General features: G+C 29.5%; 2 protein-coding genes across 5 annotated transcripts; both read right to left on the bottom strand.

Moving 5' to 3' along the window:
- On the bottom strand, positions 1,411-4,505 carry LOC109357148 (myosin-binding protein 7-like). 4 transcript variants are annotated; one of them, XM_019600909.1, is made up of 4 exons: positions 4,394-4,505; positions 2,700-3,934; positions 2,465-2,511; positions 1,411-1,943 (listed from the first exon to the last, which is right to left on the bottom strand). In XM_019600909.1, exons 2-4 carry the CDS (start codon positions 3,873-3,875, stop codon positions 1,832-1,834), a joined length of 1,335 nt encoding a protein of 444 aa, XP_019456454.1. In that variant the 5' UTR covers positions 3,876-3,934; positions 4,394-4,505; the 3' UTR covers positions 1,411-1,831. The 4 variants fall into 4 exon arrangements, with proteins under 4 accessions (XP_019456454.1, XP_019456453.1, XP_019456455.1 ...); XM_019600908.1 differs by having other exon boundaries at positions 2,700-4,145; positions 4,394-4,463; XM_019600910.1 differs by lacking the exon at positions 4,394-4,505 and adding an exon at positions 4,063-4,271.
- On the bottom strand, positions 8,156-9,009 carry LOC109356171 (transcription factor DIVARICATA-like). Its single transcript, XM_019599507.1, has 2 exons — positions 8,822-9,009; positions 8,156-8,723 (listed from the first exon to the last, which is right to left on the bottom strand). The coding sequence occupies exons 1-2, from the start codon at positions 9,007-9,009 to the stop codon at positions 8,156-8,158; spliced, it is 756 nt and encodes a 251-aa protein (XP_019455052.1).

The raw sequence follows: 15,841 nt of genomic DNA, 5'->3' as shown, positions 1-15,841 counted from the left end.
TGCTCACATCATTTACACCCTCTAGTTCACAACATACATTTTAATTTTTAAAATAATTGTTGATATATTACCAATTTTTTTTTTTGCTTTCTCATGGCGATTGTAAAGTACAAATCACATGTGCCTTTTTAGCAATTAATTACTCTTTTATTTAAGAATGTGGTGAATTGGTCTTGAATCAGTATAATTGAGCTAGTATCATCATTGTATTCGAATCGCCTTTATCACTCAAACTCGTAAAATAAACTTTTTTTGTTGCTACAATAGTATTTCTCCTTTTTAAGGCTCAATTTCAAACTCTTAAGATTTTATAAGACTCTCTACAAGAATCCTCAAAAACATCACTCTATTATTTTTTCATCAACTTTATTTTATTAATTCTAAATTATTTAATTTAAAAATTTGTTGTTCAATTATTTTATCAAACAGTAATATCAACTCACTCATTAAACCCATTTCCCTCTTTATGCCAACCTAACACTTAAATCACCTCAAACTAAAATGGAAGTAAAAAGGGTAAAATTTACCCCAAACTAGCTTCATTTCATGGCAAATGTCAATATCCCTAGCGTGATAGTTAACAACTTCAGTTTACAACTCACTATTGTTTCACGCTATTAATGATCACTAACTTAATCCTACAAAAATGTTGCATCATCTCTAGTTCATATAATTTAGGTAGAATGAAATTTTGGGAGGAAAAAGCTTTTGAAGTTTAATACCATCTTTGCCTTGGTATTTTTTTTAGAACAAGCAAGAGTATCCATTCACCTTTTTGGGTAAGAAATTAATCCTTTTCGGGTTCATGACTACTCCTACCAACAAATATCACTATCAGGAATCAAACTCTCCTTAGGGATTCAATGAAGCCTTACATCACTAGATTAATGCCTTGTTGATTATGCCTTGGTATATCAATAATAAAATTCATTCAAACTTTATTAACTTATTTTTTGAAAGATTGACTTCATTCCCATATTATCATAAAAACCTTATTGCCTTCATGGCCATGAGGGTCCCAACCATAATTACATGACATCATTCATTTCTCATCACCTAGGTGTCATGTTGCTATTGGTTGAGACATGGATGGACAATGCAATAGTTTGTTCATGAGAAGAGTAGAAGTGAGACATGGCAAAAGTTATATACCTTTTATATATGGATAAATTATTCCTAACATTATGTATCAAAAAAATGTCCTTTAACGTTATGATTATATGAAGTGAGCAAGTAAGGTATATTATCAACACATGATTTAATCTACAATGTTTTATGACCTTAGCTCATTAATATATAATCCTTTTACATAAATGCCCATCTTAAAGGAGCTTTATCCCAATATTTGGATTTGTTGCAGAAAAAGTTTGGTGATAAAATCAAAGAAAAAAAGAGGTTTCCCATATGATTGAGGTATGAAAAAACATGAATATGAAAAATGTCAAAATATTAAATATTAAATATTAAATATTCAAGACCATGTTTCCATACTAAAGTTTGGGAGGGATAGAAAGCTATGTTACATATAAATGAGCCAGACTCAATAAATCAATGCTGCCACTAACTAGTCACCAGCAATGTGCTTGAAATGAATAGGAACTGTATGAAGAGTGAAGGAACTTCAACAAATATGTCATGTATCTCAGGCTCAATTTCAACAAGCCATATGAGTAAAAGGAGTAAAAGAACACTGCACAGACACCACTTCTTCGGCCGAGAAAATCTAGGGGGAAACAAGGATGAAATTAATCTCGTTGCATTGTGTGATCATGATTCACTTGGTAATCACACAAATGAGCCTACCCTGTAAGACGACACGAGAACCGGAGAACTAATCTCCCAATTGTGTACTTGTAAGATATCTCCACGGCTTTATGCTGTGTTCCTTGTTGATGAGTAAATATAAGCCGTCGTTGTCAGATGGTAGCCCAAACATGTACCTACTGTCGCAAGAATTTCCGATGATGGATAGTTTCTAGACAACCAATCATTAAAGCATACCCTTAAACATTTCTAATCTTTTCTCCAAGGTTAAAAACAACTAACATAACCTCTAAGACTACCCTATAAGAAATGATAATAGCATTATTAACAGACACAACACATGAGTCATTCAAAAAATTGTTATGTTGAGAGGATTGTGGCACTATGCAACTACCAGTGGCCGGAGAAAGAAAAATAAACTTCTACCATACAAGCAAGGAAAACGAAATAATAACAGTTTTCTCCGCTTTTAACTTGTATTTCCATTAGGGTCATCATTATTGCACTTAATGCTGGTGTCGTCGAAAACTAGAGACTAATTTGTGAAGAGATTATGATTACGTCAAACATTTAATACAGCGCAAGAAAAGTATCCAGAACTCATTGAACATCAAAGCCTACCGAAGTGATGTTTTCTCAAAAATATTGAAACTTCAAAAAATAAGGATTATGATAGCTATTGTAGTTACTGTCTACTTACTTGATATCATTAGCTTTCCTTCTCCAGAAAATGATTGATGTGATCCACTGAGTACAAAAAGAAAGACGAAATCAGGAAATAGCATAAGTGAAGTTATCAACTTTCGAGTCATGATATAAATAAACTAGATAGATATTATCAAAGTGGAAATTGAACTAAAAATGGACAAATTAAATAGGACATGGATTCATCTCATTCAATACATAGCAGGAATGATTTTTTATCTATAAATTACCTTAAAGAATGTCACAAATGGCAACTGGGCAACAAAAGATTGCTTTCTCACTGTCTTTTTTCTTTGCATCGACATCTCCTTGCATAAATGTTGTGCTATTTCCTTCAGTAAAACAACCTGTGCTTTATCGGTACGCATTGAAATGATTGTCTGCCTCATCGATTCCCTATCAGCCTCAAGTGCCTGAAGCCTCATGTAAAGCTTCTTCGCATATGGATCTTCAAAATCTGCATTAAACCCTAACTCCCTCGGAGTCATTCCATAATCATCGAATACACCAGCTCCAGCTTTGAACTCTGTTGAACCATTATATGGTGCCCCATTATTAGCATAGTCAATTGTATAAACTCTGGTGTCACTCATATCATCATCGGCTTCCGATGCATTATCTCCCCTTTTCAAATTGGAATGCTCCTCGTCTATCTTCGTAAAGCTACCATTGAGCCTCGGAGAATCCATTAGAAGCTCAGGGCAAAATGAAGTCGAGTCCGAGGAAAATCTCCTCGAATGCTTAGTCCATCTTGGAGATTGCCCAACCACCACTTTGTCTAAAACACTTTTTCCTGTTAAATCCCCCTCCATCTGGCTATAAGTTGGACTTGTCTCTAGTTGAGTGATCCTATTTTTCAAGTTCCTCACACGGTCCCTAGGAGTTTCGCCGAATGCGTATTTTTCAATATCCGTGTCATCATTATCAGCATCCATCACATCATGCATTACATTACATCTCAAAGGAGGGTACTCATATGGGGGAATTTCATCCGCCTCCGACTCAGTGAAGCCGAAACTCATCAACCTGTACTTATAAGCTTGAATTTCACATGTTAGCGATTGAATCATCTGTTCTCTTTGATACAACAAATCCTCCAAAACTAAAAGCTCTTGCTGATCATGCGAAGTCCTCTCCTCGACGAAACGTTTGAATTGCTTTGCTTCCATTTGAAGTTGCGCCTTTTCCCTCTGCAACCTCAATATCATGGACATTGCCTCATTGGCGGCCGAGGAGGAAGCATTCCTTTCCTCCTCCAATTCAGCATACAAATCTTGTATAGCTTGTTGTTGATTGCTCACGGCCTCACGCAAAGCAGCACACTCGTCGCCCATCTCAACTCGCACGATCGAATCGCAATCGAAACATTCTTGTTCCGAATCATCATGCTTCCTTTTCGCCGCCATTGAGCAATCACATCCACACTCACAACATTTGAAACATTTCACCAAATCAACAGATGATTCTGTATCCATAAATCATCAAATTGAATTCAAACAAGAACAATTCGGTGTCGAAATTTTAAAAAAAATTAAACAATCAAACAAAAAAATCACCACCACAAATTATTTCAACAAATGAAAAATTCTCAACTTTTTCAAAGTCATCCATTCTCTTCCCTTCCTCCCTTCATACCAAGCACCTTCTCCATTGGGATCAACCAATTAGGCACTAAACTATTAATATTAACAAACAAAATACATAAATAATCAAATGAAACCATAAAATCATAACAATATTAAAAAAAAATCAAACTTTAAAGCTTTAGGAGCTGGGAAATGGAAGATATTTCATAACATTTTTCTAAAAAAGTAAGGAAGAAATCAAAACCTAGGAATTTGAATTTCAACATTTCTGAGGAAATAGAGAGGAAAACATTTTCTGTGGAAAATAGACAGAAAGAAAGAGGGAAGAAAATGTTGACCTTGGAAGTTGAAGGAAATGAAGGAGAAGGAAAAACACGCTTTGGAGGGAATGAAAGGAACAAAGATTTTGTAAAATAATAAAAACTAAATCTATATTTTTTTGTTCTTTTTTTGTTCTCTTTGTTGTGGTTTAATTTTCACTCAATTTTTCTCTCTTATCCCCACATTGATAGAGATATATATGGTTCAATTCACTTTCTTTAAATTATTACTATTTATGACATTCTCTTCTTTTTTTAGTATCATGTTTAATATCATCATATTATCTATTTATTTTTCATTATGTCATTTAATTTCCTATTATCTATTTTTTATCTTCTTATTTCATAATTAAGTGGAAGAAGATCTTGAAGGTCTTTCACCACTTATGGTTCTTAATCAATACATATCATTTGAAATTATTCTCAAATAGGGATATATGAGTGAAATTATAATAATCAAAGATAATGATTAAAATTGAAGAAAAAAAGATACTTCAAATGCCATTTTTATAACCATTAATAGTTTAACTTTTAAAAATTTAAACAATTGATAGTGTAGGTATAAAAGATTCAACAACCTGAGGAAAAAATTGAACAAAAAGATAATGCTTAAAATTGAAAAAAAAGACACTTCAAAGATAATGCTTAAAATTGAAAAAAAAAAGATAATGCTTAAATTTATATGACTGAAATTATAATAATCAAAGATAATGCTTAAAATTGAAATAAAAAAAAGAGATACTTCAAATGCCATTTTATAACCATGTTTAACTTTTACAAATTTAAACAATAAAATATAATTCAAATTGAATTTACATTGACAGTGTAGGTATAAAATATTCAACAACTTGAGGAAAAAGTTGAAAAAAAGAGATACTTCAAAGATAATTGAAAAAAAGATAATGCTTAAATTTATATGAGTGAAATTATAATAATCAAAGATAATGCTTGAAATTGAAAAAAAGAGATACTTCAAATGCCATTTTTATAACCATTAATAATTTAACTTTTAAAAATTTAAACAATAAAATATAATTCAAATTGAATTTAGATTCATAGTGTAGGTACAAAAGATTCAACATCTTGAGGCAAAAATTGAAAAAAAAAAAGATAATGCTTAAAATTGAAAAAAGAGATACTTCAAAGATAATGTTTAAAATTGAAAAAAAGATAATGCTTAAATTTATATGGGTGAAGTTATAATAATCAAAGATAATGCTTGAAATTGAAGAAAAAAAAAGAGATACTTCAAATGCCATTTTTATAACCATTATAATTTAACTTTTAAAAATTTAAACAATAAAATATAATTCAAATTGAATTTAGATTGATAGTGCAGGTATAAAAGATTCAACAACTTAGAGGAAAAAACTGAAAAAAAGATAATGCTTAAAATTGAAAAAAAGAGATACTTCAAAGATAATGCTTAAAATTGAAGAAAAAAAAGAAGAGATACTTCAAATGCCATATTTATAACCATTAATAGTTTAACTTTTAAAAATTTAAACAATAAAATATAATTCAAATTGAATTTAGATTGATAGTGTAGGTATAAAAGATTCAACAACTTGAGGAAAAAAACCTAAGATAAAAGATAATTGAAATAGAATTAAGACTACTAAATTAATAACTATAAATTAAAAATTAATGATAATTCATTAATTCCTAAAATTATTTTGGTGGAAATAACTACAATGATAACTGTTATGGTTGTAAAGAAAATCGAATGTTAACCTTCTAGTTGTAAAGATAATGGATAGGTAGTTGATTAATTTAGAGTTGTTTGATAAAACTAGCAGAAATTTATTAAACGACTAAAAAATATATATAATATTATATTTATTAACTTGTTTGTTTGTTTAATTATTTATTTATTAATTGATTAATTAGGATTTAAGCAAATTATTTTGTAAGTATTATATTATTGTAGGGTTTTAGGTCAGTCTACAAAGATATTTTGTACTAAAAAGAAGAATTCTTATTTCACAGCAGCCTTGAACTCCATTAATTAATTCTATATAATTAGATCTTGACAATTTAAAAAACTTGAATAGGGGCTATATAGTCTGGAGCATATATGCTATCCCGCTTTTTCTACAATTTTATGTATCATCACTTTTGATTAATTGAAAAACATTTTTTAAGTTAAAAATATAATTATTAAATATTATTCTGACTAATTATATCTCATGATATATAAAATGACACAAAAAATGAGACAACAAATATAGATCCTATAGTCACACAATTTTGTAAGGTCAATAATTTGAATAGATACTAAACTTGCAGCATGGCAATATTACTACTTAGGGATTATAAGATCACATGTTTAAGTCCCACAAACAATATATCCACTTGTTATAAAATAAAGTTGTATACGTCTACTTTATCATATTTGACCGTAAGAACTAATATTATGAATAGTGTTTGGGTCGTCTTCTTAGTATTTCTTTTCAATTTTGTGTTTGAACTTTGAAGTGAGAAAGGACAAGGAGGAGGATTAATTTTTGGATGAAACTAACCGAAGAGGTTATTTGTACACTTCAAAAAGGTTAGGGTATAATACAATAAAAAAGTAAATTACAAATGATCCAAGCGTAAGAGGTAAAATAAATTTCACAGTGTTTATCTATCCACTTTAAGTGTATTTTCAGAAACTTTTGTTCTTTAGCATATGAATGTTTTATTTCTTCATTTGAGAGGGTTTGCTATCAAATTCTCCTTTTATATATTAATAATTCCCCCCCTAAAAAACCAAATAAACTCACAGTGATCATGAAATAAATTCAACTTATTATACCTTAGGGGATTGTTTGTACAAAAATAAAATAAAAAAACTTATGGGATTCAATGAAATCAATTAGCTGCATTGGAATAGGGAAAGTTTGCTACAATAAAATATATCATCACAAGACAACTCAGAAGTAAAGATCACGAAAAGAAGTTCCAAAATATAAAACAAAGTGGTTTCATACATAATATGTATACTATGTTATGAAGTGCACTTTGTTTTTTTATCAGCAATGAAAATTTTATTAATCAATAGATAAAATATTAGGAGAACAAGTGGTACTCCTATCCACTGAATCTTAGAAATTAACAAAGAGAAAGACAAGTTGATGGATGTCTCATCCAATCAACATAAGAATAAGAGAAGAAAGGAAAGCAGACAATAATAAGGTTCAGGAATGCAGAAAAATAAACTCCACGAATATTTTGTAATAACAAAATTGAATTATCTCCAATAGACAAGATGTTATTTGGAACCTCAAGTTCTCAAATATAACTTTGTTCCTAATGCGCCAAATAGTCCAAATTGTGACAAACCAAAGAGCCACCCATAACTGTTTTTTCTTCTTCTCCAACCATATCAAGTTTTCAGATATGCAAATAGAGTCATTACATCATTATGAATGATAGATGTAAGACCAAAGCAAGAATAAAGTTTTTGCCAAACAAGATAGAATATTGAACAAGAAAAAAACAAGTGACTAGTAGTTTCCTCCAACTCACCACACAGAGAACAAATAAGGGGATCTTGCATAGATAATCCACCGTTATGAAGTGCACTTGTTGCAATAAAAGATATAATAAAAGTTACGAGAATATGGAATTTAAATAAAAAAACTAAAAAAATCAAATGTAACATCATTCATGATAGCAATGCAATAAACAAAATTGTGTTTCAGTATTCTTAAGACAAACATTAATCAAGTTATCACCAAAAGGTATTAAGTATAGTTAAAGCATCCACCCAGAAGAATTAAGCATAGTTAAATATCATTGATGATATTCACTATACATTCTTTGAGGCAAATCGTTTGGTGGTTGAGTGAGGGATAGTTGTTGTGCTTGAAAAAATTCAAAAAAACCCAAATTATTTAATAGAAGATCATAGTCGAAATGTGTTGATGGAGGATCAAAATTTTGTAATGGAAGAATTGAACTTTGATGATTAGTGATTTGAGGTATTTGGACTAACCCCATTGTGGTTGTGTCTTGATATTGTGAAGGTGCAAGTAGATTCTGGGGATTAGGGTTGTGATGGATAGAAAAATGGCTAGACCTATTAGAAGTTAGGTCAAGATTATGGTTATGGATATGGTTATGGTTATGTGGGAGAGGATCCAAGTCGTGACGAGGAACGGAACGAGAAAGTTGGATGTAATCAGCTTCATTTAGAGTTACATCGTGAATACTTTTCCTTTTTTTTATCTCGCCACTTTGTCTAATGAAGTATTTCTGGGCGTGACTCGCAACTTGGCATGGAGTTCTTGTCACAACTGCAAACCTTGAAATACTTCTCCAATCACCTTTGCCATATCTTCTAAGGCCGAAGAGAAATAATCTGTCATTACAAAAAAATATTACAAAATGAAACATATACTAATAATCAAGTTAATAAAGAGGGGTGAAGACAAAAAAAAATTTGTTTCATAAACATACTTGTGTTCATCTTCACTCCAAGCTGTTCCTCTCCGGCGTGGAACGCGTGGTGGTTGTTGGAGTGGTGGTTGTTGTTGAGGTGGTGGTGCCACAACTATGGAGTGGTGGTTGTCGGAGTGGTGGTTGTCGGAGTGGTGGTTGTTGTTAATAGAAGTTCCCCATTGTAGATGTTGAGGAGAGTCAGACATTTTTCTTATGTTTTACAGTTTGTGAGTTAACTACAACTTAATAATTATTGAATGATATAAATAGTGTCTATCATGACTATGTAGAATATAATTATATTGGTTATTGAGTTATAAGATAGATATAATTTTGTAGATATCTTTTTTAAAATTAAATTGCTTTTAGTTTAACTTTTTGAAAATCTGTTTGCAATGAATTCAAAATTTAAAAAGATAGGTATCATGATACATATATTGGAGAGAAAAGTGGAAAAAATAAAAAATACTTATCATGCAAGGTACTTATTTTTAGGGAATTTAGCTATTTTTAAGTTTTGGCAATAGAGATGGAGATTAAATTCAAATTTAAATTTGTATTGTTTATACCAAACTAATTCAATGGATAAGTAAGGCTTAATTGCTCAACTAAAATATTGAAAATAATAATAATAAAATAGTTGAAATATAGTTTTTTAGATAAAACTTAACAAATTATCAACTTTGAAAGATAAAAAAGATTGATAATTCAAATTGAAATTTGATTAATGATATAACAACTTGAATAAGAGGAAATAAAAGATAAAGGATATTTCAAACAGAATTAAGATTAATAATTAAAAATGGAAAAAGATGTCCTAAACGTATTTGGTGGGAGAAATCTCATCCTAGTCTAGTATTATGATAACTAAAATTATATTTTTATGAAAAGATTTAACATTTAAATATATACTTATATCATTGATATAATTTATTTAAAACTATATTGTAAAACAATTTAATTCCTTAATTTTAAAATTTAAAATTTAATTAAACTCGCACGTTGAATTTAAATCCCATTAGTTTTAATAACTAATTGAGGTGAGATGAATTATCTTAGGTTTTCCTCTCACGTCAAATGGCTAAGCTAGTATATACTTCAACAATAGTAGATTTAATGATACATACTAATATAATTATTTCTAATTAACACTTGAATAGGCTTATGGAGTTGGTAAGAAAAATGCATGATATTCTAAAGGCAATGATCATACAATTGAAAACATTAGTCACCTTATAATGTAAATTGCAAAATCTTTGTTTGGTAGAATAAAGTTAGGAAGGAGAGAAAGGTGGCAAGAGGAAGTTGGAGAGAGATATAATTTCGTAGATAGATATAAATAGTGTTTATCATGAATATATGGAATAATATTGGTTATTGAGTTATAAGATAGATATAATTTCGTAGATATATTTTTTAAAATTAAATTGCTTTCATTTTAATTTTTTGAAAATCTATTTGAAATGAATTCAAATTTTAAAAAGATGGGTATCATGATACATATATTGGAGAGAAAAGTGGAAAAAAAAAATACTTATCATATAAGGTACCGTTTTTAGGAAATTTAGCTATTTTTTTAGTTTTGATAACAAAGTTGCAGATTAAATTCAAATTTAATAACTAATGCTTAATTGTTCAACTAAAATATTGAAAATAATTTAAATACAATTTTTTAGATAAGGCTTAACAGATTATCAACATGAAAGATAGAAAATATGGATAATTAAAATTAAAATTTGATTAATGATATAACAATTTGAATAATGGGAAATAAAAGATAAAGAATATTTCAAATAGAATTAAAATTAATAATTAAAAAATGGAAAAATATTTCCTAAACATGTTTTGGTGGGGAGAAATCCCATCCTAGTCGAATATTATTATAACTAAAATTATATTTTTATGCAAAGGATTTAACATTTAAATGTGTACTTATATCATTGATATAATTTATTTAAACTATATTGTAAAACAGTTTAGTTCTTTACTTTTAAATTTTAAAATTTAATTCTAACTCACACGTTCAATTTAAATCCCGGTAGTTTTAATAACTAATTGAGGTGAGATGAATTATATCTTAGGTTTTCCTATTAGGTCAAATGGCTATGCCACTATATACTTCACAAAAAATAGTAGATTTAATGATATATACAATATTAATATCATTATTTCTAACTAACATTTGAATAGGCTTATGGAGTTGTTAAAAAAAATGCATGATATTTGGAAGACAATGATCATACAATTGAAAACGTTAGTCACCTTATAATGCAAATTGCAAAATCTTTGTTTGGTAGAATAAAGTTAGGAAGGAGAGAAAGGTGAGAAGAAATAGTTGAAGAAAAATATTTAGTTGAGGGGAGAAATTTTTTTTCCTCTCCATTTATGAGAAGAAAATAAAACACATATTTATCTTATTTTTCTTTCTTCATTGGCTTTTTTACCTCTTTTGCTTTACCTATCTTCTTCTCTTAAACCAAACAAAGCCTAATGGGTGCACCGTTGACTTGACCACACACCTTAATAAGACATGCAACAAAAGTCTTTATGCAAATCATATCTATATTCTAATAAATTAAATTTTTTAAAAGTTGAATAAGTAGTATTGTATGATTCAAATGAACATACCAGATCGAATTGTCCGACCCAATGCTGAATTGGACCACTTTGAACTATGCAAGGTACTTATTTTTAGGGAATTTAACTATTTTGTAGTTTTGGTAACAAAGTTGTAGATTATAGTCAAATTTAAATTTGTAGTGCTTATACCAAACTAATTCAATGCAGAAGGCTTAATTACTCAACTTGAAAGATAGAAAATATGGATGATTCAAATTGAAATTTGATTAATGATATAACAACTTGAAAAAAACTGAATAAAAGATGAAAGACATTTCAAATGAATTAAGATTAATAATTAAAAAATGAAAAAAAGATTTCCTAAACGTGTGTATTGATGGGGAGAAATTTCATCCTAGTCCAATATTATGATAGCTGAAATTATATTTTTATGCAAAGAATTTAACATTTAGATGTATACTTTTCACATTGATATACTTTATTTAAAACTATATTATAAAACATTTTCTCTTTTTCTTCACTTCAAGACAAATGGCTATGTGACTACATGCTTTACCAAAAAAAAAATGGTTTGATAACTGATAATTATTAATAACATTATTGGTAACTAACATTTGAATAAGAAAATATGCATGATATTCAGAAGGCAATAATTCTTACAATGCAAATTGTTAAATACTAATGGTGAATGATGTATTAACAGTATGAAATACTTTATGATAATAGTGCATAGATTTTAAATTCTATTAAGTTTTTGAAAAGTTTAATAAGTAGTATTGTATGAATACTCAACTATATATATTTTTCTTCTTTCTAAATCACACGCATCTTCCATTAATTAGAAACTATTCTTTTGAAATTGGGTTGGTCAATTATCCACCATAAGTATTCATTTAATAAATCAATGAATGTTGGTGGAAGTGTATTGAGATTGAAACACTTATGCATGAGGTTATAGATTTTATCCTAATTGAAGGAGAGTTTATGACCAAAATAGCAAGATATGTTTCATCCCTAACTATTTTTTGCTTGTTTTTTCTATACTAATCCAATCCATTTCCATTTAAGGAAAAAACCTATATATGTTAATTCAATCCAAACTATACATTGAGAATTAAATAAAACAAACCTGAAGTTGATGTGATCATTCCAAACCCAATAATACCATATAAAACGATATGGCAAAACAATAAGAAAAATGAACATACATACACACTAAGCCTTAAATAATGAATTGTGTAGGAGGGAATGAGTTGTTATCAAAATGGCGCCTAATGCCATAAGTGGGGTGAAATGGTGAATGATATATCCATCACAATGAAAGATAAACATCAGTTACCCCAAATTATATCTCAAATTATGTTCCGGACCAATAAAAACATATCATATCAATTAAAAAAATTAAATATTTATTATTTTTCAATTTTCTGTTTTTGCTCTTCAATATCATTTGTCCGTGATATAGTTTGAGACATAGATTAGAACAACAAATCATTGTCCCACAATCAACAGGATGCAAAAAAGCCTAATGTAGATTAATACAACTTGTATGTTGTGACTCTCCTCCATTATCTCCATGTTCTAGTTGTCATATGATTAGATTACAACATTGAGGTTGGCAATAACCTCTTGAGAATCTTGGGTAACAACACTAGTGTCATCTTTAGAATGAGCAATAATGTCTCTGATACTAGACTACCCAAGCCCTTTTTCCCTTATAACGACATGAGATGACATTCAAACAGTGTTTATAACTCTATCATTTAAAAAGAGTGAATATCCAATTAGATAATATAAGTTTTATACATTGTCACTATATTATTTATTCTAATTATCATTGACTCTTCAAGAACACTCACTATGCTACATATCACAATTAACGATGGTCATTCAACTGCGTTTGTTAGAACAACACGGTTAAAAATGAAGCAGAAGATAATCAACCATGTTCATTAAATGATGCATTGTTACATTAAATAGACTAATATAACTTCAACAGCAGAGACGTGAATGTACATTGTTGAATTAACGTTGACTTGAACGAGTGTTGTTTAACAACACACATTTAAACCAACGCTGGTAATTTACATAAATTCAACAATGCAAGATTGAGACAACACTTTTGAATATGACATAGAAAGTTACACTTTCTTTAATGAGCGTTGTTGATAGGATATGACGTTTAAGCATCAAAAGTTGCTTAAATGAGCGTTGTTGAAAATGTCATATCACCATCAGATCTTAAACAAGCACTGTTAATTTACATCAATTTAATAGCACAAGATTGTGAGAGTGTTGTTGAATATCACATAGTAACATCACTTTCTTAAATTAGCATTGATGAAGATGTTATTTCAACAGTGCTCTCTTGAGTGAGCGCGGTTCAAGTTGCCTTATCAACAACACTCTCTTGAATGAGTGTTGTTAAGGATGTCATATCAACAACGCTCTCTTGAGTAAGCGTTGTTGAATATAACATCTTTAACATCACTTTCTTAAATGTGTGTCATTGATTTTATACGACGTTTAAATATTACAAAAATTAATAGTGGAGTAATTGATCTAAACACCATTCTCTCATTTATGTGTCTATTTGTTTGTATGCATTTTTTTTGTCGCTTCATGATGTGGGTTGCACATCTGCCAAGGATGACGGTAGTCATTCTCTTTCCATTTGCATCTACATATGTTGTGGTTCACACTAATGTTTCCAAGTCGTGTTATATTTGTTGTTTTCTTCTCAACCAAGCACGATACTAGGTTCAACAGTTTTCTCTGCCTATTATATTCAATGATTTGTATTTTTATTTGTCTAGTTAGTCATTGTCTCATTTTTTAATTAATCATGACGTACAAAGAGAAGAATATAGGAGGGGAAAAAAATAAAAAAACCAAAAAGAAAGCAATACAAGGCACACACAAAAAGGAAAGTTTTGTTGACCTAAAAAAAATAGAAAAAAAGGTCACTACTCATTATCTTATCCCGCATATAGGTGAGCTTTTGTATTCAATTGGTGGTCTACTGTGATTAATAGTAACGACTTAAAGTGCATTCTTAGGGTTTAAATATTTCATTATTCATCTTGTAACATGTCGTTTTCCATTTACAGCTTTGACACTACCAAATGTTTTAGTTATCAGATAAAGTACTTATTCATATGTTTTACTCTTCTTCATGTTCTTTCCAGCCTTTTTTTGTAACACCCCAGTTCTAACATACGACCTCTCAGACCCATGAATATACTGAGCGTGTCACCCATTAAGCTTAAATACTCCATGCACTATTTTAGTCCCCTCCAAGGGGAGCCTCTCGCGACTCGAACCTGTGACCTCAGGGGTAAATAGTCACTATATCACTGCGTCACTACCACTATAAATATAACATTGTTTATATATCATAAATAATAAATATAAAAAATAATGCATGAGTCATAATAAACATAAAAATTAGTTTATACATATATTACCGAGCCTACTCATAAACCTAACGAGTCGAACTGTATCTAACTCAATTTTGGCTCATTTATTTAACGAGCTCAATTTCCAGCTCAAAATCAGCTCATTTTGGTTCATGAACCAAGTTTATCAAACTAAATAATGAATCAAGTTTCAGACGAATACCAAGTTAGTTCGGATCATTATGAGCCATATGTGCAATCATTCAAGACTTACAATAATAAGGGATCCATTTTTATTTTTTTAATCATTATTAATTATATTATTAATATATTTATATTTATAAACGATATAGTAATTTTAATATATTTTATAGTTTACTTGGTGATCATCAAAACATAGGTAAGATGATTAAAACTTTAGAATTTCTCAAAATTTAAATTTATAAATTGATACTAAGTTTTATGTAGTATCCAAAAAATTAATTATCTTGTAAAACTACAACACTTAAAAGTATCTGTAACTATAAAATTTTCTCAAACCCTATAGAAAATTATCACTATTTTTTTTTTTATAAATTAGGCCCGTGTTTTGTTCTACCTAGCACCTTATACATGTCAGGATCAAAAGTAGATATTAACACACCCCAGTTTTGACATGCGACCTCTCAGGCCCATGATTATACTTATTCATCATGTTTGTATGTGTCTTTATTCAAATATGTATAGAGTAATCACATTTTTTTGGTCGAATAACCATTGATTCTCTAATTTTTCATTATATATATGATTAAAAATATATCTACATATATCATTTTATATGTCAAATTACATATTCATAATAATAAATAATAATGAGAAAATTTTATTTAAAATGAGTATGCATTGTATTTAATCGGGTCTAGGGTCTGATCGGGTTTAAAGGCTGACACAATCAATACTTAGGGTTGGGTTAGCTTTGGGGCTAGGGTCGGCTTCGAGTTCAAAAAAATAACCCGATCAACATTAGGGTCGGGTAAGGACAAGCCTTAACTCGTCCCAATCTGGCCATGCTCACCCCTAG

This window comes from Lupinus angustifolius, chromosome LG09 (assembly GCF_001865875.1).
Source record: "Lupinus angustifolius cultivar Tanjil chromosome LG09, LupAngTanjil_v1.0, whole genome shotgun sequence".
Classification (NCBI taxonomy): domain Eukaryota; kingdom Viridiplantae; phylum Streptophyta; class Magnoliopsida; order Fabales; family Fabaceae; genus Lupinus; species Lupinus angustifolius.
The sequence above is the reverse complement of the archived record's forward strand: the minus strand, read 5'-3'. Positions and strand labels throughout refer to the sequence as shown.

Bases quoted from the DNA above. Each gene is read 5' to 3' on its own strand.
- LOC109357148 (XM_019600907.1), bottom strand. From the start codon at position 4,321: ATGTTGAAATTCAAATTCCTAG. The intron at 3,935-4,299 runs GTTTTGATTTCT...TTATGGATACAG, and splicing joins GTTGAAATTCAAATTCCTAG to AATCATCTGTTGATTTGGTG. The intron at 2,512-2,699 runs GTAATTTATAGA...TTTTGTACTCAG, and splicing joins CATTTGTGACATTCTTTAAG to TGGATCACATCAATCATTTT.
- LOC109356171 (XM_019599507.1), bottom strand. From the start codon at position 9,009: ATGTCTGACTCTCCTCAACATCTACAATGGGGAACTTCTATTAACAAC. The intron at 8,724-8,821 runs GTATGTTTATGA...TTGTAATGACAG, and splicing joins TGGAGTGAAGATGAACACAA to ATTATTTCTCTTCGGCCTTA.